The sequence below is a fragment of the Cottoperca gobio genome, chromosome 10 (assembly GCF_900634415.1).
Source record: "Cottoperca gobio chromosome 10, fCotGob3.1, whole genome shotgun sequence".
Taxonomy (NCBI): domain Eukaryota; kingdom Metazoa; phylum Chordata; class Actinopteri; order Perciformes; family Bovichtidae; genus Cottoperca; species Cottoperca gobio.
In genome coordinates, this window is record NC_041364.1 from 20,930,931 (window position 1) to 20,953,687 (window position 22,757).

At 40.4% G+C, this 22,757-nt stretch overlaps 2 protein-coding genes across 6 annotated transcripts in view; one reads left to right on the forward strand and one right to left on the reverse strand.

Moving 5' to 3' along the window:
- The first annotated feature begins 475 nt into the window (after positions 1-475).
- hdac3 (histone deacetylase 3) lies at positions 476-10,709 on the forward strand. Its single transcript, XM_029441149.1, has 15 exons — positions 476-680; positions 2,229-2,311; positions 2,461-2,603; positions 2,945-3,026; positions 5,729-5,785; positions 5,889-5,944; positions 6,115-6,248; positions 6,662-6,742; positions 6,869-6,942; positions 7,123-7,187; positions 7,755-7,844; positions 7,938-7,996; positions 8,332-8,411; positions 8,876-9,033; positions 9,378-10,709. Exons 1-15 carry the CDS (start codon positions 626-628, stop codon positions 9,445-9,447), a joined length of 1,287 nt encoding a protein of 428 aa, XP_029297009.1. The 5' UTR covers positions 476-625; the 3' UTR covers positions 9,448-10,709.
- Positions 10,710-10,870: 161 nt separating this feature from the next.
- The window catches only part of myot (myotilin), a 39,677-nt gene continuing 27,790 nt past the window's right edge, over positions 10,871-22,757 (reverse strand). For 3 of the 5 annotated variants that reach the window (XM_029441146.1, XM_029441145.1, XM_029441144.1), the window contains 9 exons: positions 22,512-22,662; positions 22,344-22,388; positions 22,151-22,252; positions 21,458-21,495; positions 20,502-20,640; positions 20,095-20,302; positions 19,773-19,938; positions 19,052-19,185; positions 10,871-12,530 (listed from right to left, as the gene is read on the reverse strand). In XM_029441146.1, the coding sequence (XP_029297006.1) occupies positions 12,388-12,530; positions 19,052-19,185; positions 19,773-19,938; positions 20,095-20,302; positions 20,502-20,640; positions 21,458-21,495; positions 22,151-22,252; positions 22,344-22,388; positions 22,512-22,662 (1,126 nt within the window). In that variant the 3' untranslated portion in view covers positions 10,871-12,387. The remainder of the gene's footprint in view (positions 12,531-19,051; positions 19,186-19,772; positions 19,939-20,094; positions 20,303-20,501; positions 20,641-21,457; positions 21,496-22,150; positions 22,253-22,343; positions 22,389-22,511; positions 22,663-22,757) is intronic. The other 2 variants (XM_029441147.1, XM_029441148.1) reach the window with 2 other exon arrangements.

Here is a 22,757-nt window from a genome sequence, read left to right on the forward strand (position 1 = left end):
TTATACTCTTCTCCAGGCACATCTAGTTAAGCTCTCTATTTCAATATTCCATATGTTGTCAAGCTGTATCCACCCCTACGTTCATATCTTTGTTGTTGAAAATAAAAAAATATACGTGTGATTTCATATTTTGGCGTTATTAGAGATAGGCTACACATGTAAATGAAAGTTCCTGTAAATACGTGTTGCAATGGTTTATTTATCAATTTCTTTAACTTTCATCATTGGAGCCTTAGAGGCCCACACACATGTTGTGCCCTGTGGTAAATCCAATGAGTATGATAACAAACACAGTAGCCAGTAGGCAATTATATTTATGCCAGAAAATGCCGGTTGGTAATGTCCGTAATAAACATAATAAATGCAATTTAATAAAGGCTGTAGTCTCTTAGCACACGTAGTTTTAGTGCTGACAGCTGATCGGTTATTTTATATTACTTTTATTTTGTCAGCCTCTCCTCCTCCGTGCCCCCTCCCCTCCCCGTCAGTACTGTCCCTCTCTGATGACGCAGTTCAGTCGGTGTTTACCATGGCGGCTATCTGCTAATTGATAGCAAAATGTGTGTTTTATAGCTGAAGGAACAGTCATAGTTTTTCTAAAAAGTCAGAAGATATTTCTCTCACAATGAACAATAGAACCTCTTATTTTTATGACCCGGACGTGGGCAACTTTCATTATGGTGAGTTTGGTTGTCGTAGTGAACGGGCCTACAAAGGGAAATGATGCTAATGCAAGCTAGCCGCATGCTAATAACTTCAGAGGTGTTTTTGTTATATTTAATATGATCATTTCACGCCTACTCTGTGCATTTGGAGGTCTGGTGTATAGGGTTTCACTGGAGCACAATTTAATATTTATTACTATATTTTGTACTAATTCCAGAGCATCTGGTTTGTTAGCTAGCTAACGTTAAGTTACTAATTATATTGTCATTTATTAAAATGTCCCATCATGTGTCAGTCTATTTTCACTATCTGCGTGGGACGTCTCGGTAGTACAGTACAGTAACTTTAACGCTTTAAAATGCTCAGTTTGTAGTAAATAGTACATTTCCGACAGTATGCACCGTAACCGTGATGATACCTGCTTTGTATCTTTAACCTCATAGGATACAAATATACAAAACATCAGCGCTGAAGATTAATTAAAATATGTAAACAGCATATGATATACTTTGTGCTGTTATTGTAAGTTCACTTGATATTGAATATCTTTAAAGAGATAAGAAATAACTGCAGACTATCCATTATCCGACTATTTGTCTAAAGTGTAGCAAAAATATAACCACGTCCTTTAGTCAGTAGTGATTTTATTTATTTGCACATATAAAGTGTCGTTAGAAGATACCCCACCTATTAAATATCATTGGTCTTACTTAAAAAAGGAAGAGGATAAACATCAAAACAAAGATTGTACATTTCACAATGTTAAAACATTTATATAACTGTACAATTTACATAGTTTATGTTTACAAGTTGAAATGCATTACAATGAAACTTATGATGCGTTATACATCTTCGCTAATTAAAGTCCTTTTCAGATGTTTTCTGAATACTGTTATGTAGATGTTGACTTTAGTGATGGAAGAAGGTTGGATGGTCCTCTGTAGTCCAACAAAACACAAGATGAAAGTCTTTGGAGTGTTTAGTGAAATACGAGTGAATGTCTGAGCAAAACTTTAAAAGGTTTTGCAAACCGCTAAGCAAATCCTAAGTTATGTGTACATATTTATTTATATACAAAGGTCTGGTATATGTTCACATAAAAGATTGATAGAAGTCTCTTTGCATTCTGAAAATCATTTTGAGATAAGTGGGACATATCTATATCTATATATATATATATATATATATATTACAATACTTTTTATGAGCATAAATTAAGCTGTAATAAAAAGTTAAATTACCAGAATGATTAATCAATGAACAAACTCAAGATACTAATTTACTTCATAGTCATTTTACAGACAAGTTCAGTGTGGTATTTCCATTTTAATTTATTGTCAATTTTGCCTTCTCTATAAGGAACCTGAATTATTTCTATTAATACTTTTTTTGCGTGTGTATCTATGTACGTATGTATTTATATATATTTTAAATGTTGCTGCTCAGGTGGTTATTTAGATGACTTATTTCAATATTAGGCATCATAGAAGTCACTCTCATACACTATGAATGCAACTATGAGTCAAATATCTGTAGTGTAATGTGTAAACTGTGTCTGCCAGGTGCTGGACACCCCATGAAGCCTCACCGTCTGTCCCTGACTCACAGCCTGGTGTTGCACTATGGACTCTACAAGAAAATGATGGTGAGCAGTACAGAGAGATGGTGTTACACATTCACACCCAAATAACATCTGCGCACTCTTTTTATTCAACATAAAACACTAATATCAAGAGATTAAACTTATACAAAACTTCACACTGTATTTAATCAATTATTATTATTTTGTATTAGGTGTTCAAGCCATACAAAGCATCTCAGCACGACATGTGTCGGTTCCACTCTGAGGACTACATAGACTTCCTGCAGAAGGTCAGCCCCAATAACATGCAGGGCTTCACGAAGAGCCTCAACACATTCAACGTGGGAGACGACTGGTGAGTTTTACTCTCGTTCATAGAAGTGGATTGTTTTAGAGAACTTAAGGCCTAAAAGTGTTAAAGATTTTTGACACTTTTGCAATGTATTGTCATTGCATACTAAATTCTCACGGTTTCATCCATAGTCATCAAGTCTCAGGTTTAGTTTGTCTCATTTCCTTTGTTACCAGGACATTTTATTATCTCAACATCTTTAGGCAATGCTATTGCTCTTCGCACTCCTCTGAAATATTAGTAATCAGATGCCTGATTCTCCCCCTAATAGCCAGATTGACTGTCACTGTTATTAGAGGACTGACTAAACCATGACTAAAATATGTTGTGCCTGTGTGTTTCAGTCCTGTGTTTCCAGGTCTTTTTGAGTTTTGCTCAAGATACACTGGAGCCTCTTTACAAGGAGCTACACAGCTCAACCACAAGGTAAGCTGTCGACTATTCGACGATGCAAACTAAAGAGTCTGTTTCAAATGCCAATCTCAGTCGAATTGTCTCAGTGGCGGGAAAATGTGGTTATGAGACAAAGGAGCGTTCTGTCCGGGCTATATGATGAATGTCTGAGTTTACATAGAATTTATTTGTCACAGTAAATCCTGATATATACCCTATTTTGGTATAAATATCATATTAAGAATACTGTTAATGAAAATGTGTGCTTTCAATCAATCTCCTTAGTGTGCGTGAATAAATCAACATGTAGACTAAGTTGCAGCGATCCACATTGGCGGGACCGTCAGAGCAGCATCTTGGCGATGGCTCAGAAATGCTGCATAACGGCAACATAAGGCTGTTTCAAAACCAAAGAATACATTTATTAATCAGAGCACTCGCATAAGAATGTAGAATTTATCTCTGTCAAAAACAGCGACACGTATAAACATCTATCTCTCTCTCGCTGACTGTCCAGCGTCGTTTCCTTTTTGTCTGTCGATTGCTACAATGGGGGAAATGGAATTATGACCAAAAGTTTGTTTACAACCACGAGACGCAAGCAAGTTAATAAACCGCGTTCTGAGTGTCTTCTCCGATTCATTTCAGTACTATGGACAGTGCTGCACGTCGGCCGATCATTTTGTTGTTTTTGCTATTTCTCTAGAGCAGTGTTTCTCAAACTTTTTCAGACCAACGACCACTTAACCAATAAAAAAACACTCACGGACCATCTCACCCCAAATATCCAAAAACAATAGGCCTGCTTACCACTCCAACAATATATTACAAATGACAGCCTAATAAATGAGCTTCATGTGACCTTCTCTATATCGCTCGCTCACACATTAAATCAACAATACAAATACAACTACGGATTCTACAAGCATTTCGTTCATATGCGATTTAACTCCAGATAAGAAGACCATCTGTCTCTCCTGCAAACCACCATGTTGTGTGAGAGTTTGTACATCTTTTTTATGTATAACTCTGCTCTTTCTTGCAAGAATATTGATTAAAACTCTTATTTGATTTTGATCCTGACTTCGTGGGTATATTTTTCCAACAACGGTAAATGCTGATTGTACACATCAAATGAAACATAGACTACATTTATTACTGATTTTATTACTGAGTGTCAGAGTGAACTTACCCTCAGCAAGATACACAACATGCACCACATTTAGTACGACACAAACTTCTGCTGTGGATTTTCAAAAATAAAATACAATAACACTATGGTGGCAGGTCCAAGTTTAACAGGAATTTAACAATAAACACAAGTTAATTATTAAATGTAGCATAAATGTACCTTACAAAACACAGCAGATTTGCCTCATTCCCGATATCAGTCAACTCGTCCAGTTGCAGTGTGAAAAACTGGCTTTGGCGTAAACGTGTGATCAGCTGATCTTTCACATTTTCAGCCATGGCTGTTATTCGCCGCTGGACAGTGTCATTGGAGAGGGGGACCCTGTTAATTCTGTTGTTTGCTTTCTCCTCAAACAATAAATTAGTTATGATCTTGGCAGCTGGTTTGACTAAATTCTCACCTATCGAATGAGGTTTACCTGTTTTTGCGATGAGAAGGGATAGCCTATATGATGACTCTGTAGCCTTCACATTTCCCCCGGTGAAAGAAACTGTGACGGCGCCTTCGTCATTTGTTTCTTGAGTTCATCCCGTTTTCTCTCAAAAACACTTAAAGGTTTCCCAATGTAATCTTTGTGTTTGCTCTCAAAATGTCGCTTGAGTTCGGCGGGTTTCATAGCCTCGCTCGGCGGGTTTCATAGCCTCGTTCGCCAACGACTCGTAGCACAAAACACAGTGTGGATTGGGATCCTCTTCACCTCCAGTCCGAAAAAATCCAAATCTTATGTAGTCGCTGTGATATTTTCTTTTCACTTTAGCGCTGGACTTTCCACGTTCAAGCCGAGTTTCACAGCTTTCAGCTGGGTGGTGGTTACACGGTGAACCGCTCTCCTGGGAATCAGTAACGGGCACAAAATGACTTGTTGCTGCGGCTGAAGCACTTGAGCTGCTGAATCACCTGCATCAGGACGATGCACCTTGCCTGTCGCGTCAGATTGTTCATTTAATTTTCTTTTAACTGACCTGTCTTTAGCCATAGATCCATCTTTTCAGTTGACCGCTCAAATTGACCGCGCAGATCATTTATGACGTAAGAACATTAAACGAACCTTAAACGTAACTAGGCTACATCTATGCTACACTCTATACTAGTCATTTTTAAACAGTTTGAGAAACACTTTGAACTTATAATAAATTAATTTCAAACGTGACATTTTACCAATATTCTCGCGGACCACTAGGGGTCGCTCGGGGGTCATTGAGAAAAAGAAGGCAAGCTTGACCAATCAGATTTGACTATGTCAATTCTTAGTCTTGGACACGCCTATAAGACACACATGCAAACACACACCAGTGAAAACAGTGGCCTGCAGATTAAGCAGTTCCCTGTCACAAGCAGCACAGGCACTGATTTAGTAGAGTGTGTTATTATTTCAGTTGCAGCCACGTTAACTTCCTGTCCTGCTCTGAGGCTGCTGATAGCAGATGATGCCCAACTCGCTGCTCACCATCAGACAGTGTTACACTTCCTTGTTGAACTGAAACAGCAATACAGGTAGACGGGTCAGGACTGATTGTCATGGTGATTCTACTTTGTTTTCCAGATCTGCGACATTGCCATCAACTGGGCCGGGGGTTTGCATCATGCCAAGAAATTTGAGGTCAGAACAAAGTGCAGAATGTTGTTGTCATTCCTCTCTGCGAAACTCATTACATTTAGCTGTGAACAGTTAAAGGACTAAAATTATATTTCTGTGTTTGCAGGCATCTGGGTTTTGTTACGTCAATGACATCGTCATCAGTATACTGGAGCTACTCAAGTAAGAGGACACTTCTCTGAAGAACCTTCATCAAGTGTTTGCTGTGTCTGTTTCTCTCTTTACAACTCTGTGTGTGTGTGTGTGTGTGTGTGTGTGTGTGTGTGTGTGTGTGTGTGTGTGTGTGTGTGTGTGTGTGTGTGTGTGTGTGTGTGTGTGTGTGTGTGTGACAGATACCACCCAAGGGTTCTCTACATCGACATAGACATTCACCATGGTGACGGCGTACAGGAAGCCTTTTACCTGACTGACCGTGTCATGACTGTGTCCTTCCACAAATACGGGAACTACTTTTTTCCAGGAACAGGTACGAGCTGCTTTAAACATCAGACAACACCATCTGTTGATCAGACAGGGAGGGGGGTAATATATGAAAAAACTGAGCTTAAAGTTGTACATTTTCAAGAAGGAACCCCACCCTCTGTAAAAAGAAAAGAAAATAAGTTTAACCTACAATGGCCTTAATACGCTGTCGTAGTTTACTTGGTTTGGAGTACAGCCTGGACATGTCTGCACAAATTATACAATTTTCATTCATCTGCTTGGCACTTTAACTTTGGTATAATCACTACAAAGAAAACAACAGGTTTGTTTGTTCAGCTATTCTTTTATTTTGTGTCCAGCAAAGCAAATAAATGAAAAATCTAAAATAATAATATAAATAAGACGAACTGTTATCTGAGCTGCTTCAACGTGTGTGTGTGCGTGTGCGTGCTGCAGGTGACATGTATGAGGTCGGAGCAGAGAGCGGCCGGTACTACTGTCTCAATGTTCCTCTCAGAGACGGCATCGATGACCAGAGTGAGTTCACTTCGTTATTAATATGTAACATCTGTAGTATATAATAACACATAGAGCTCAGAAGATTCATACTGCTGTGAACTTGATCCTCATGTGAGCCACGGCCAACATCTGTGTGTGTTTCAGGCTACAGGCAGCTGTTCCAGCCAGTTATTAAGCAGGTGGTGGATTTCTACCAGCCGACCTGCATCGTTCTACAGGTCAGTGTGTAACTCTGAGTCTCTAATGCAGGATTCATCTGTTTAATTAGCACTTGTCTTCTCAGCTAATGGATCATGGATCGTTTGGTCTGTGTGTGAGAGAGAAAATGACAGATGTCTCAGTGTGATCAGGGCCAGATAAATCAGATTATAAAGCTGCATGTTTCATTCTCCTTCCAGTGTGGAGCAGATTCTCTGGGCTGCGACAGACTCGGCTGCTTCAACCTCAGTATACGAGGACACGGGTGAGCGGCTTATTTTAAATCTCAGTTTCCTAGTTAAAGTGAAGTGTCTCTTTTGGAAACACCGTCAAGCAGCTCCAGGTTTATACCCGTAGGGGAAATTGGGTTAAAGCGACAGCAAAAATTGTTATTCATAAGGTGAAATGCAAACAATACTGTATCATCACAAAACTAGAAAAAGAAAAGCTGTGGAAACATTTAAATATTTCCTCATGTTACTCTGAGCTGCAGAGCAGAGTGGAAATAAGAGTGTAAGAACATCAACGCAGTCCTTCTGGAGAGAAAGACACTGTGTAATTTACTCCTTTTGACACTTTCACTTCCCTGTATACATGTACTGTACACATGTACAGTACATGTATACAGTACATGTACAGTATACATGTACTGTACACATGTACTGTACACATGTACAGTACATGTGTACAGTATACAGTACATGTACAGTATACATGTACTGTATGCAACAGATTACTTCTAGCTCATGTTTAGAGTTCAACTTAGTAATAATGGAGGGCCTTTTTAAACTTGTGTGTGTGTGTGCGCGTGTGTGTGTGCTTTGTCTTTCAGTGAGTGTGTGGAGTTTGTAAAGAGTTTTAAGATTCCTCTGTTGGTGCTGGGAGGAGGAGGGTACACGGTGAGGAACGTGGCTCGTTGCTGGTGAGTTTGGTTTTCTACACAAAATGTGATGTTCTGGAGCTCCTGAGTTTAGTCATTGTTCACAAAAAAATGTTCTGTTTGTGTCTGTTGTAGGACCTTTGAGACTTCTCTGTTATTGGATGAATCCATCAGTGATGAGCTGCCTTATAGCGGTGAGTTGTACTGAGATATACCAAATAATAAGCTTTCAGTTAGTATAATGATGTAACCACACTGCACCTCAGTGTCTTTTTGTTTTCCTGTTGCCCAAAATGGCTTCAGCATCAGTTATGTGTTTGTAGAGTAGAGCTGACTGTTGATCATTTTAAATCTTTGGTGCCATCTGTTGGAAGAACAGTGTTTTGACATTTTGTATCCATGCTTTTTGAAGGAGTGAGAACTCAATGGAAATAATTTATCACAAACAGTTTGAACAAAACATCTCTCTTCTCGCCTTAACGTCTCTGAGTTCTGACCGCCCTCCTCCTCTTGTTTGTGTCCTCTGCAGAGTATTTTGAGTACTTTGCTCCAGACTTCACGCTGCATCCTGATGTCAGCACCAGGATAGAAAACCAGAACTCCCGACAGGTGAAACATCATCCCACTCTAATTAGCGAAAGTGTTGTAATAGTGTAGTGTGTCTGCTGAGATGCATTACTTGTATTTAAAGGGTTAGTTCTGATGATCAGGTACTTATCCATAGTCGGTGTATTACCTACAGAAGTGTACGCTATATTTAAACATTTCTACCACTTTACCTCGCTGTCAGCCCTTTCAGACGGGGAACTGAAGCTGTCATCTCTGCTCTCGTTAAAGCCACCAGACTATCGACACGTACAGTCATTTTACCTCTGTCTAAAATGTGTTTTGCTGCGTCCACAGCAGTACATCTAATACACTGACTATGGATAAGTACCTCATACAACCCAACTTTAAACACTCCGAACTATCCCTTTAAACCGCTTTAACACAGCCTGTAATTGTTATTGTTACAGTTATGTGAAGATAATAAATCCACTGTGCACTCGTTGTAACTGTTCATGTTGTCGCAGTACTTGGAGCAGATCCGTCAGACGGTGTTCGAGAACTTGAAGATGTTGAACCACGCGCCCAGCGTTCAGATCCACGACGTTCCCTCTGACATTCTGAGCTACGAACGCACCGACGAGCCCGACCCTGACGAGAGGGGAGGCGAGGAAAACTACACCAGGTCAGTACAGCTGCAGGGGGCGCAGATCAGGGCAATGATATTTTAATAACATTTTTATGGCCAACTGCACTATGACTTTTTAACATAATTTTTGTTATGTTATACTATACTATGACTTTTCCTTGGCATACCATACTTTACATTTTATTCGTGGCAAACGATACGACTTTTCACGTGACTTTTTTTTATGACTTTCATTGTATTTATTTCTGGCATACTTTACTTTAACTCCTGTGGCATACTATACTGTATGGGTATTACAATATGTTTAATGTATTAACTGTTGTTTAAAATGTTTAAAACTTCCTGTTCCTAACTGGCTGTCAATAATGCCACTCCCTCAGGCCGGAGGCAGCCAATGAGTTCTACGATGGTGACCACGACAACGACAAAGAGAGTGACGTAGAAATTTGACCTATGCAGAGGAAAGGAGCGGAGCTATTCCTTACAGTGTTCTGTTTCATCGTCTCCAAACATCACTGCAGCTTTAACAGAACCTCAAATATTTCTGAAAGGACTGAAAAGACTCAAGCTCTGCTCTTTTCACTCAGTAGGTTGTTTGTAAAAGTCCTCAACCAGCCGCCCTGCACACCGACGTCTCGGTTGTTCCAACAGCGTAACTCATCAGAACACCGGAGCACCAGAGCCTTGTTTATAATGTCAGTGCACACAGCAGTATTCCCTTTTCTTATTGGGGTCGTCAACTACTGTTACAGAGTCCAGATTACACAAACTGTAATAATGCTGGCCACTGAATCATACATACTGTAATGTAAAAGATTACAGGATCTGATGTCCCTTCTTTTGAATTTACAAGCACCATCCTCTGTTATCAGGACTCAAAACACATATTTTAGGTTTTGATAATAGCATTTTGTTTCTTAACTTTCCCCCCCACTTATTAACCTCATGTTATCACAGTAATGAAATGTATTTGACTTTTGAAAGAGAAAAATGTCATCTGAAACACTTTTTTACAAGTTATTAAATCAACTGTTGTGAACTTGTAAGCAGCAGACGTGACATCAAATGGCCTCAAGAACAATGTTTTGAGCATCCAAAAATGTCAACCCCTAAGATTTAAGAGCAGTGTGACATGTGAAGGCACTGGATGGAAAAACACACCAGGTGTTAGGAGTTATTTCTTCTTACGAGACACGTGTCCAAGTGCCTGCCACGATATGTTGGTCACACATTAGCCCCTTCAGATGAGACAGAATCTCAAAAAGACTACTTATTTTACAGTCCTTGTGCAGTTGTCAGAATGTTTTTTAAATGAATCCTAGCATTGTCCATTATTCTTACAGCTCTGAAAAGTCAAGCATTGTTGTAGAGCCGGTCACTTCATCAACATCCCGTTTAACTTGACATGGATTTGGATTGGAACATCAGCAACTGGACTTCTTCTTTTCATTCCTTTTTTTTCTCCTGAAGTCTCTGCTCATTACTGTGTGTATATATACACGTATAAATGTATGAACTGTGAGTGTGTTCATGATGTAGAGGACTGTGGCGATGAGGCTGGTAGTTTGCTTTTGAAACATTTTGTACAGAAGCAGAAATCTGTTCTATCCGCCCCACCTCCGCTCATCTTTTAACCAGAAACAGGTTTATTGTACTTTTTTGATATTGTTGTCAACTTTTGCTTTTAATAAAAAAAAAAAAATTGTATCAAAGCCTGTATGTAATATGAAAGTAATTTAAAGGCAGGTCTTAATCTGCAGGTTTTGAATTTGGCCACCAGATGGCGACATTAATGAAAGTTATTTTTAGTTCTTGAACCCTCATCTCTCTGAACATTAAACGGGGCCAGACTATTAAAACACACACCAGGAGGGAAGGTCACAAACTTTATTCCTCATTCATCCAGTGATATGTAGAACTTACACAACAAACAAAAACACACTACTACAGTTTAAAATCTCAACAGAAAGGGCCTAATTTACCAAAACTATTATAGTGCTTTAAGCAAGTCCAATGTTTAACCCTGTTTGTATACTTTATCTCAAACCATTAGTTCTGAGTGAAAAGCAGTTTGTGGCCACACGGTTAAATACTAGCCTTTCTGTTTGCATGAAAATCCTGCCAAATATACCTTTTGTTGGTGACATTACTTCCTGGCTGGCTGTAACAAGCAGTTCCAAGGTAAGCCAGCAAATCAAGCTTCTGTTTATGTAAGGTGCTGGTCAGAAATGGAGAGTGTGGCTGACATACTGATACCTGTTTTTTAACTGAACATACAGGATCAATTAATGCATTAAAGGTTTTCTCCTCTTGAACAAAGTGTAAAAACATGTCTTATCCGCACTGCAGATGTGATCAAATGTAAACTTAAGTAAGTTAGTTCTGTGCAGATCAGGTTTTGTGTTCAGTCGTAGAGGCTGGGTATCAGCATGACAGTCTGTCTCACTTTGTCCAACTCGATGTGATAGACCACAGGCCAAGAGAGTCCCAACACTGATAACTAATAACTCCATTTCAAATAAATAGCTTCATTCACATACACTGTATATTAGAAACCAACTTTAAAAACACAGTACACTGAATTTATACCACAGCAGAGAATCTGAGCTCTTGGATCTTCAGTTTATGGAGCTTTGCAGACACACATCAGAAGCAACAGCAGCTGTAATTTAGGGACAAGAACTGAAATTTGGAGGCTCAAATACAAAATCGTCCTTATTTAGGAGAGCAGGATGAGAGAGAGCGACAAGCGGACAGTTGTCAGGATTAAAGTGCAGTGACAGGTCTGACTCCGCCACACCGTTTCCAGGTCTATTAATACATCAATGACCTGGACGCACCATGAACGCAGATGAAGAGAGGCTTATGGGCATGTATCAAACATCAGCTCTGCAGAGGAAGGACAGGCACAGTGGTGACGCACAGCAGCAGGTGGACAGTATGAGGTTAAGGCACATGACTGGAAACATTTCTCTCAAAGCAGCTACCAAGTGTTCCTTACGGTTTGAGTTGTTTCCTCAACACATAACATCTAATGGATGGAGGTGCAAGACCAATTTAAACTTTTTCCAACGAAGGAAAATTCTCAAATTCAGTTTCGTCAAAAGATGTATTTGTACCTTAATCTCAAACGTACAATACAACTTGATTTGTTCAAGAAATTTGAAATGAACCTATATAGATTATTGGCCTAAATGCTGGTTGGTTAATTAACCTGATCTGGATTGGCCTCAAAGTGTTTCTGTCTCCTGGTCTGCTGCAATGCTGATAATCTGAACCAAAGTATGATTAGTACCATATGTGCCCTGACATACAGGCTCCGGCCCAGTTTTACAGTTCTGAGATATATGTGCTAGTTATCTGAGGATGTGACTGGGGTTAGTGAGGGTTCTACAGCTCTTCACTCTCGTACAGCGGGGCGGTGTGCTGGGCGGGGCTCTCTACTGTCAGAGCAGGCACGTGTTTGAAAGAAGACAGCAACTTCAACGTCTTCGAGCCAGGCGGTGCCGTTTTCATGGCCGGCGTTGTGCGAGCTGCAAGGGGCAGAGAAAAAGTGATTCATTCAAATGTACCTTTACTGATCAATGACACATGTACTCATTTTTGATTATTGTGTTTAAATGTTATGTTGTTTCACGGACATCAGTTTTAAACATGAAGCCAGCCAGCCAGCCCTTATCCGGGGTCGGGTCACGGGGGCAGCAGCTCAGGTGGCATCCTTACTAGATGCCCGAACCACCTCAACTGGCTCCTTTGAACGCATTAATTAAATCAAATCAAATGTATTTATTTATATAGCCCAATATAAAAATGACACATTTGTCTCAGTGGGCTTTACAGACTGTACAGGATACGACACCCTCTGTCCTTAGACCCTCGCATCATACAAGGAAAAACTTCCTGAAAGAAACCCCATAATTAAACGTTATGTTCTAAACCTCAGGGAGAGACTGAGGAGGGATCTCTCTCCCAGGTCGGACAGACTGTAATAGATGTCGTGTGTACAAGATAAAGAACACAGTACAAATACAACATCCATGTGACAGAACTGATGATGTGATCGAATAAAAAGGATGAATCCAGGATGATGTCAAAAAGGCTTCCCGGTGTCTCCAAGATATATACAGTATATATATATTAACGTGGGCGTCAGGCAGGACCAGGGCATGATCCAGACGTACACTTTAACAGTGGCAATAGAGTTATAGAGTGGTTCCTTATAATATTGCCCAAAGGAAGCATATATAAGGTGAATAGAATCGGTCCAAGTACAGAACCCTGCGGGACTCCAAGACTGACTTTGGCTGTCATGGAGGATTTATCGTTAACTAGTGCAAACTGAGATCGCTCAGATAAATAGGGTGTCTTGAAAGGCGCCTCCAAATAAAATGTATTATTATTATTATTAATCCAGGATGGAGACTAAAGACGCCAGAGCAGTACAAGAAGGCTACTGGTGTCCGACCCAAAATTTCAGACTGGATTTTTTACAATGTTAAAAGTTTGGATGAAGCATTTGAGGACGACTTAGAGGAAGAGGAAGAGTACAATGACGAGGACAATATAGAGTATGGAGACAGGATGGCATTTTTAGATTTACTGGAACGGTTGCTCGATCTGGATCCTGCAACAAGAATCACGCCCGGACAAGCCCTAACACACTGTTTTGTCACAATGGTTCACCTGGAAGAGGCCATGGACACCAGCTCTTATGCAGAAGCTGCCTTTGAGTTGATGGCCGTCTCCACCCTGGATTATTCATATGCATCAGATGATGCTTTCAGCAACTCCGCAACTGACATGGAGTCAACTGACTAAAGTGATAAAGTCTCCAGTTATGAAGAAACATTCCCTACTGGATTCTGTAATGATCCTCCACACACAGCTTGCAGGACTCACTTACAGAGAGAGCTATCCGGGACTATAAGAGTCACAGCCCCGATTAAGACACAGAGAGATCAAGTGATGAATTCTCAAGCACTGAGGGCTCTAGTGCTGATGAAACAGGCCCTACTGGATTCAAATATGACCCTTCATTCATAGCTTGTAAGAACTGCGTAAACAGAGAGCCATCTGAGACTATCAGTGTCACAGCCGCTCAGACCATCACCACTAATTCAAATGATGATTCTGCAGCTGCCATTATTGATCTAGACCAGGGGTGGGGAACCTCCGGCCTCCGGGCCGTATACGGCCCGCGAGACCATTTGATTCGGCCCTCGAGGTAATTCATAAAACGCACGCAAATAAAATCCACTAGCAAAAAAAAAATAGACAGCAATATTTTAAATGGGGGACTGACCTGGCCAAGGTCAGGGTCCTTGAACACAAGACGAGCGCAACGTGTCATCACGTGGTCACGTCATGTCAAAAAACTTCAATTTTAAACGAGACTGTCACTGACATCAGCGAACGCAGCGTAGGCGAGTGTAAAACAGAGAAAGCTGGAAGTAGAATGTCGCACTTTCCAGGAGAAATAATCTCAAGCGTCATTACAGCACAAAACATGCCGAACTGCACGAGCTGAAAGGACGAGTGTTTGGATAAAGTTAACGCTCTTCGGTGGAGTTTGGCCCAACAAGCAGCTCTCTGCAGAGCGTAACATACAAACATGGAGAGATAGAGAGGTAGACCAACAGACCAAGAACACACTGTTCCACCACTGCTGCAATACTCACTTTATTTTCTATCAACCACTTGGTACTTATATTATTTGTTATTCTATTTAATTATTGTGTACTGCCTTTTTACTTCAACTTTTACTAAAAAAAAAGTGAAATGAATGGGCTGCGTCTTAAAAGAAGTTGCAGAGGTTATGAGTTCAATAATTAGTATGACCCTCGAAGGATGTTGTAAAAAAAAAAAAATGGCCCTTGATAGGAAAAAGGTTCCCCCCCCCTGATCTAGACGATGTCAACACTGACACCTTTACAGCGGGCAGGATTCCGAGAGGACCTACAAATTCTTCAGCAAGTGAAAGGGGAAGTGATTTACTTTATCAGACAGCAAAAGAATGATGTTCTCCCGATTGGGTTTCCTCCGGGTGCTTTTCTTTACCATGGTATTGTGAAGTAAATAAACTCCTGATTGTATTGTGTCACATTTAATGATTATCACATGTACTCGTCCACCTCAATCTAAATGTATTATTGCACAACATGTATTTCTGCACAAATGTATAATGAGCACTATATTAGTTATGAATGTGAAGCACTGTAGGTTCTCTTCAAAGAGTTTCAGGTCTACCTCCATCTCGTCACAACAAGACGGCCCACCAAGGGGCATAACCACGCCAACATGGACCAATGAGGGACGACGACACCCTTCTGTAGAGAATATAGCAAAATGTTTATGATGTTTTTGGACCACTTTCACTTACCTGTACCAACAGACAGCTAACTGGCTCTTTATTGATTCGGGACTGTGGACTTGGTGTGTGAAAGTGTCCTCGGCTGAGGGTATTTTTGACATTGCTGTCATCATCACTTTAAATAAATAAGTATCTTGATCATCTAGAAGTTTACTGGATTCAATTGAAAGACTATCTCAGCGCCCTTTGGGCTTCAAAACCCAACAATTCAAATTAGAACCATTTAATTTCACTGGTATTGAAAAACACATTTTTAAACAACACAGTTTTCCATTCCTGCATCAGAAAATACCATATGTATTATATATGTAGAGAACAAGAAGAAGAAAAACGGCGCAGAAAAGGCCCTGTCACACATATCCGTATGGCAGAAACGTATGCTGGAGTCCAAATACGTCCAACTTTTCATCGGATCGGATCGTAAAAGTGAACGTATACAGATACCAGTGTTTCCCCTACCATTGTCTTGGAGGGGCGCTGCGCCCCGCCTGAAATTCAAGGTGTTTTATTTTTTTTCCTCACAATGTTTAAAAATTAAATTTGTTTTATTCACAACTCACTTTTCACATTGACCGGTCTCTTTTATTAAAAAACTAAACGCTTATGCTATTGATCTAATTTATGTGCACGTTTCAGTTTGACGTTTCACATGCCCCCCCCCCCCCGGTCGCACGGTGAGCACCCCTCCAAAGCAGTAAACCTAGATACGCATGTCTAACCTATTGATATCGTATCACTTACTTATACACAAAATGTATCAGACGAATACCCAACAAATGCATAACGTATACACAAACGATCACAACTTAGCCTTAATTTATATCAACCTATTGCCGATATTTCGTATGCACCGGCATACGTTTCTGTCATACGGATATGTGTGACAGGGCCTTAAGGGAAGAACTTTCTTTCCTAGTCATCTCGAGTGTCAGTTACACAGCTATCAGGGCTGGGACATGTGGACACTTGTCAAAGTTTGACATAATAATAATTGTTCATCTTTAGAAGTCTACAGAGGTACGTTGCTATAGCCACAGTTCCAACCGTTGCTACGGGGGGGAGTTTACAGATTACTTGCTTATTTATATTAATAATAGGAATAACACTACTGGTGTCACAAACAGCAGCAACAGATTTGTACTGGTGGACGACTAGCTAAACATTCCTTTCATGCCAGGTGTCTGAAAATAACTCTTCTGCCCTGCACGCCATAGCACAGGACAGCATGGCTCAGTGCCAGATTTGGAACCAGCACTCATAAGACATAAGTGTATTATACGTGTCCTTTGGGGTGAGTCATTGTTCACAGTTACTGTATGTGTGTATGGCTGTCGCTGCAAATCAGTTGTAGTATTAATCGTAATCAATCACTAGCCTTTATATTTCATCAAGACTCAAAATGTACAAAAACTAAATAATATACAAAAATAAAAGCCAGAGTCCATAGCCGTGTTTCCACAGTATAGTACGACTCGACTCGCCTCACAGAATTTGGTTTTCCAGTACTGATGGTACCACCTCAGTGTAGGCCAGGTGATCAACTGGTCGGCGTTGCGATGCTGCTTGAAACTTTCCGTGTAAAAGGGAGACTTGCTAAATCAGGGGTTTTCAACAGGGGCGGTAGCGTCTCCCCAGGGGGCGTTCAGAGAACGTCGGGGGGCATTTATGTGTTTTTGGGGGTCGTTTGTTATATAGGCTCTGCTATGTTGTTAAATCTAAGATTTGAAAAAAAGAGTGCGGCAAATTCCTTGTATGTGTAAATTTACTTGGCAATAAACCAAATTGTGAGTTGATTCTGACCAGTGTTCAGGAAACTTTGTGTTGCTTTTAGACTTGAAAAAAAATAAACAGCATCCCACCGCTCGAAAACGCTCTGGTTGGGACTTGAACCAGCAGCAGACGAGCTGCACTCTGACTGCTCGTAGCAGCAGAGCTAACATCTGCATCACTGGTGCTGGATTCAAGCTGAACGTTGGGGTCGACGTCGCTCCATTTATAATTAATGTGTTGGATTTTTTACTTTTTTGCACTTTGTAGTTCTCTCCTCTCCTTTCCTTCGCTCTTTGTCTGACTGGAGGTGTGTCGGGAGCGGAGCCCCGCCCTTTGCGAAACAGCGGAGGAGAGAATGTGAATGCGCAAAGCAACGCAGTAGACACTGAAACGTGCACATAAATTAGATAAATAACATAAGCGTTTAGTATATTTAATAAAAGAACACCTGTTCAATGAGAGTTGTGATTTGGCGCTATATCTTTTTTTTTAAAACGGGGTTCCGTTGGGCAGCGCCTCAGACTTGTTCCTTTGTGCTCGTTTATTGTTGGAACACTTAAGAGTGCAAATTGTTTCGCAGTTCAGACAGGGTGCTGTGTTTAATACCAATGAAAGTTTGAATGTCTGACACGTTTCTGATTGGCTGCAGTCTGTGACACAGATTAAACTTCTTACCTTTGCATTTGTTAAACACTAAAATGTCTATTTACATGGCTTTTCTTGCTCCCTGGGTGCATGGCGTATTAGGGCAATTCAAGGTAAAAACAACAACAAAACAATATAAAATGTATTATTATTTAGAAATGTTATTATGTAACTTCAATCTCAGAGAATTTGAGTTTTTATAATAACATAATATAGCAGCCTAATAATAAGAAAAATATTAGAATTTAAATACAAAAATAATATCATCAATATGTATTATAAATAATAAATACTAAGAATAATAATCATAATAATACAAACAGAATAATAAATCAACATGTACGGCGTAGTTTGACCGGCTGCCATTTATTTTAAATATAGGGTTGAAAACGTGATCGCTATTGACAGTTGTTTGCTATTTAAAAACGCTGTGTGTGTGCAGAATCTCCTGTGACGCGCTAGTGACGATGCTCTCTGACTATCAGTGGTATGCAGCGTTTTAACACCACCTTTTAGTATCGGCTCAGCTCGCTTGGAACGTTGACTGAGGAGGTACTAAAAAAAGTACCAGGTACTATCCCTAGTAATAAATACAAAAAAGAGTGAGCCATAGACGTTTGTGTCTCGGCTTCAGAACCGTTATATCCTACTATTTTTACACCAACTATAAGTCCTCAGTGATTAAGTATTAAGACTGATATGAAACTCTTGCACACACTGTAAAACATCTGTCTTGCATTGTTATTAGGTCCCGTTTAACTACACTATCTGAGTCCTGGTTCAGATGAAGTGGTCAGGTTATACAGTCAGGCTCATATGCAACAGAGGGTCAGGTAGTTTTTCTGCACGGCCTTTGTCAGCTCCTCTCACTCAGCTCCCTCTCCACAAAGCAGATGGTGTGTTATGTGATCGAGCAGTAACTTAATAGCTGTGTTGTATTTTCCTCCAGTGAGTGCTCGCTCATCAGCGGATGCACTTCATAATTATCTCTCTGACTCGCTGATGATGCAGTATTCTTTAGGAAAGCTCGATTGCCTCATACATTCATCGAGTTTCCTGCTCGATCACATAACACAGCATTTGTTTGACGTGTTCCAGGCGGTAGAGCTGGATTCACTGTAGCGTATGGTGCATGGCATTCTCCATCTGCTGTTTGATTTTACAGCCTGGGCTACTATGGTAACTCCAGGGCTATCGCATACAATAGATAGCCAAGGTGGGCCCTTTGCAGCAAATTTGCGTGGAAAGATAAACACAAAGTGGACTTACTGCCGACGTCCAGCCTGGCGTTACATGTGGACATGCCTGCTTCATTGATGGCAGAGAGAGTGTACCAACCAGCATCAGACTTCATCAACCTCTCTAGCAACAAGCACTGCCGGCCTGAACCGTCCTGATACAGACTGGAAAAACAAAGAGAGAGTCTTAAATGTCTATTTCACATCAAAACATGCAAGTTATTAACACATGGTGGCCAAAGCTCCTGATGCAGGCTGAGCCTTTAAAATAACAAATACACAATTAAAAAAATAATAGAAGAAAAATAAACCTGTGTATAGGTGCAGTTTTCTTTTAAACATATAGTTGTAACCCACCATCAGGAGTCAGACCTATGATATACATCTCTTTATTCTCAAACGTGTTGTTTTAAGCCATGGCATCCTTTTATAGAGATTATATATTTCATTGCACCGACCTATTTATTTTTGTTCTGATGTGTTTAAAAACAGAAATATTGGTTGTTTTTTTAGAGAAGCATATCCTAAAAAGGTTGGTTTGATCATATTAAGGGAAATATTGAGTCATACTGCTCTCAAGTTAACATGATTCAACAACAGGATTGAGGTAGAAAACTAAATTTGCGTTGTAAAATACTTTGATATGTTTATCAAAGGGTGTAGCTCGAGTATGATCTATTCAGTTTGATGTGCAGTAGTGGAGGGCAGTTAAGGAGAGGTTTGGTTGTAATAAAGTACTTTATTCGACCCACCTCATTCTGTTTGGGTCAATGCGCAACATGTCTTTATCTTTCTTCCAGAAGAGCTGTGGAGGCGGGGAAGCGTCTACTTTACACTCTAATCTCACAGTGTCGCCCTCTAGAGCTCTGGAGTTCAACATCTTCTGGACAAAGGTCGGAGGACGGAGAGCCTCCTGGGCTGCAGAGAGGAGATTGCACAGCACAGGTGATTAAAGTACTGGTATAGATGAATCAATCATCGTGATTATTAGGAGGCTGCACTATGATGAATTTCTTTATAAAAAGACAGCACTTTCCACCTTAAAAACAGGATGTATTGTAATGACATTTTTACCTAATACATCGAGCCTCATTGAAAATCTGCTCTCCCCTGCTCGGTTCCTGGCCACACACTCATAAACCCCAGCATGGTGCACTGTGACGATCTCTATGATGAATGAAAGCATCCCTTTCTCACACACCAACATCTTATGGTAGTCATCTGGACGAATAGCTTTACCATCCAGGTACCAGCAGACGTCTGGTGTCGGGAGGCCTCCCACCTGGTTTAAGAAAAGAGAGAAGTTGCACTTGTACTCCCCCTTTATTTGCCTTTACATGACCGCACCATTATTGCATTGATTTTTTTATATTAGTTATATGAGGGAGCCTTTGCCCTTGTAATACAGGCTTGAGTGTATTAATACACTTGAAAATGTGAAGCCCTTGGTGTTAATGCATGCATGGTTTTGAGTGATTCACCTTGAAGTCAATCCTACAGAAGCGTCCCTCCTCTACAGTGAGGTCTGGAGGGATCTGCAGGAAGCGAGGAGCGTAAGATTTCTCCTGGATAGCTGAGCCCTCATTTCCCCTCTCATCTGTCCCTGAGTGGCGCCTCCCCCTGCAGGGAGAGAGAGATTATGTATTCATAATAACCTGATTCCAGTACTGTCCTCTGACAGCATGGCTCCTGAATGAGCCCTTTCCATCTCCCCTGACAGACAGTGGAGTTATAAAACACTTGGGAGTATTTATAGCAAAACACAATGTGGAGATTAAGTAAGCACCAGCTATAATTGATGAATAAATACTTTCATGGAAATGTTCAATCCTTGTGTAAGAAATCTTCCCATTTCTGCCTTGAATCCCATTAAAATGGTGTAATGTTGCAAAATTAGGAATTCCTTGCTTGGGGTTTATTTCAACCGGTGGTTCCTACTGCAGTGCAACAATCTCAAAAGTCACCTGGCTTTGCTTTAAATCTCGTTTCTTCTTGGTGCAACAATCTGCCATCGGGACGGGAGTGAATACATTTCACTTTGGTACGACATCGTTTCCTCTGTTTTAAGAACTCTACAGAAACTATTAACACATATTTGGGAAGTGAGAAAGTATTTCAAAAGGTCAATTGGTATACAAGTAAACCTACCTCAACCCAATGGAAGATTTATTTCACATTACTTCACACTAAAATATTAAACCACTGCACAGAGCAACTCGCGGCTCAGTTACCAGACTCAAAACACAAATGTATCAAATATTCATGAGCTGTATAAATATGAAAAGCAAAATGACCAATATAATTTGTATTCAGCTATTTTTGAAATACTGATTTTGTTTTACAACTGCATGAAGTGAGTAAATACTGCCATTGTTTTTTTTACTGGAATTGTGAATTAATAATTATGAGCATACATAAAACAATAAAAATGATTTACCATAATCCACCTGTGTGTCTTCCTTCTGGTGAATCTGGCTGTAAAATAAAACAGACCAATATAAACAGAGGCAACAATTGCAGGCTTGAACTTTGAAAACAGACCGTTTTAGTTTGACAAAATACCAGGAGGGTAACTGTGTGTGTGTGTGTGTGTGTGTGTGTGTGTGTGTGCTGACACAATAGTCCTGTTGTCACCAGTGAAAGGGGCTGGTTCTCAGAAAGCAGGCAAGAAATAGCCTCTGACAAATGTGTGTGTATATGCATGTGTAGTGTGTTGGTGTTGTGTGTGAAAGAGAGAGAATAGATGGTGCAAAGCCCTTTGAGCAACAGAGGCTTTTTGACAGAACAATCCTGCGCACACACACACATACATACACACTCAACTGGTCAAAATGACAGCATGAGACAGCTCACTGGGGCTTTTTCAACTTTGGGCTCGGGAGCCCATCAGGAGGCCCTGAGAGGGAAAATGTGCAGCCATTCAAACCAAAATGACTGCAATGTGTCTATATAATAATATGTCTTTACTTAATAGCAAAATTAAAACTAATGGGTTTTGGACCAGGGCCAACATAAATGTGTGTGCAACACACATCCATACAATCTGAAACACACGGTTAGAAATGTTAAGATTTAAGGTTTTTGTAATAATTATGATGTCCACTCACTAAATGAAAGTTTGTTGTCGTACCTGGTCGAGTTGTGAGTCTGATAGACTGTCTTGGTCAAACATGTTGTTGGCGTTGTCTGGACCCAGAAGCCTACGAGCCATACGCTCCTCATAGGACAGTTTCTGTTCGAAAATGAAGCTTTAAAATGTTAAATCGTAATTCTTTTCACGCACATAGAGAGCGCGATGGAATTGTTTCGTAAACTTATTTTACCTTCAAACAGGCACACTGTGTAAGCGTGAATGGGCTGGAGTGTGTCTGTCATGAGGGGAATGTTTTTATTTTTTTATTCTTGCACTTCCAACACAGTTTGCAAGACACACACACACACACACACACACACACACACACACACACACATATACACACACACACACACACCTGGCTGCTTCTCCTCCTGGCCTCCTTTGAGCGCAGCTTCTTCTCCAGATCCTGAATGAGGGCGTCTTTGGAGCCCTGGATGTCTTCATCTGTGGAGCGAGAGGAAGAAGGCCGAGGAGCTACAGTCTTCTTTAGAATGGGCATGGGAAGGCTAGTGGGTAGAGAGAGGGATAACAGGAGGGAGGAACAGAAGTTAAATAGAGCACAAAAAGCAGAGATGAAGAAGAGAACAATAGGTACTACATA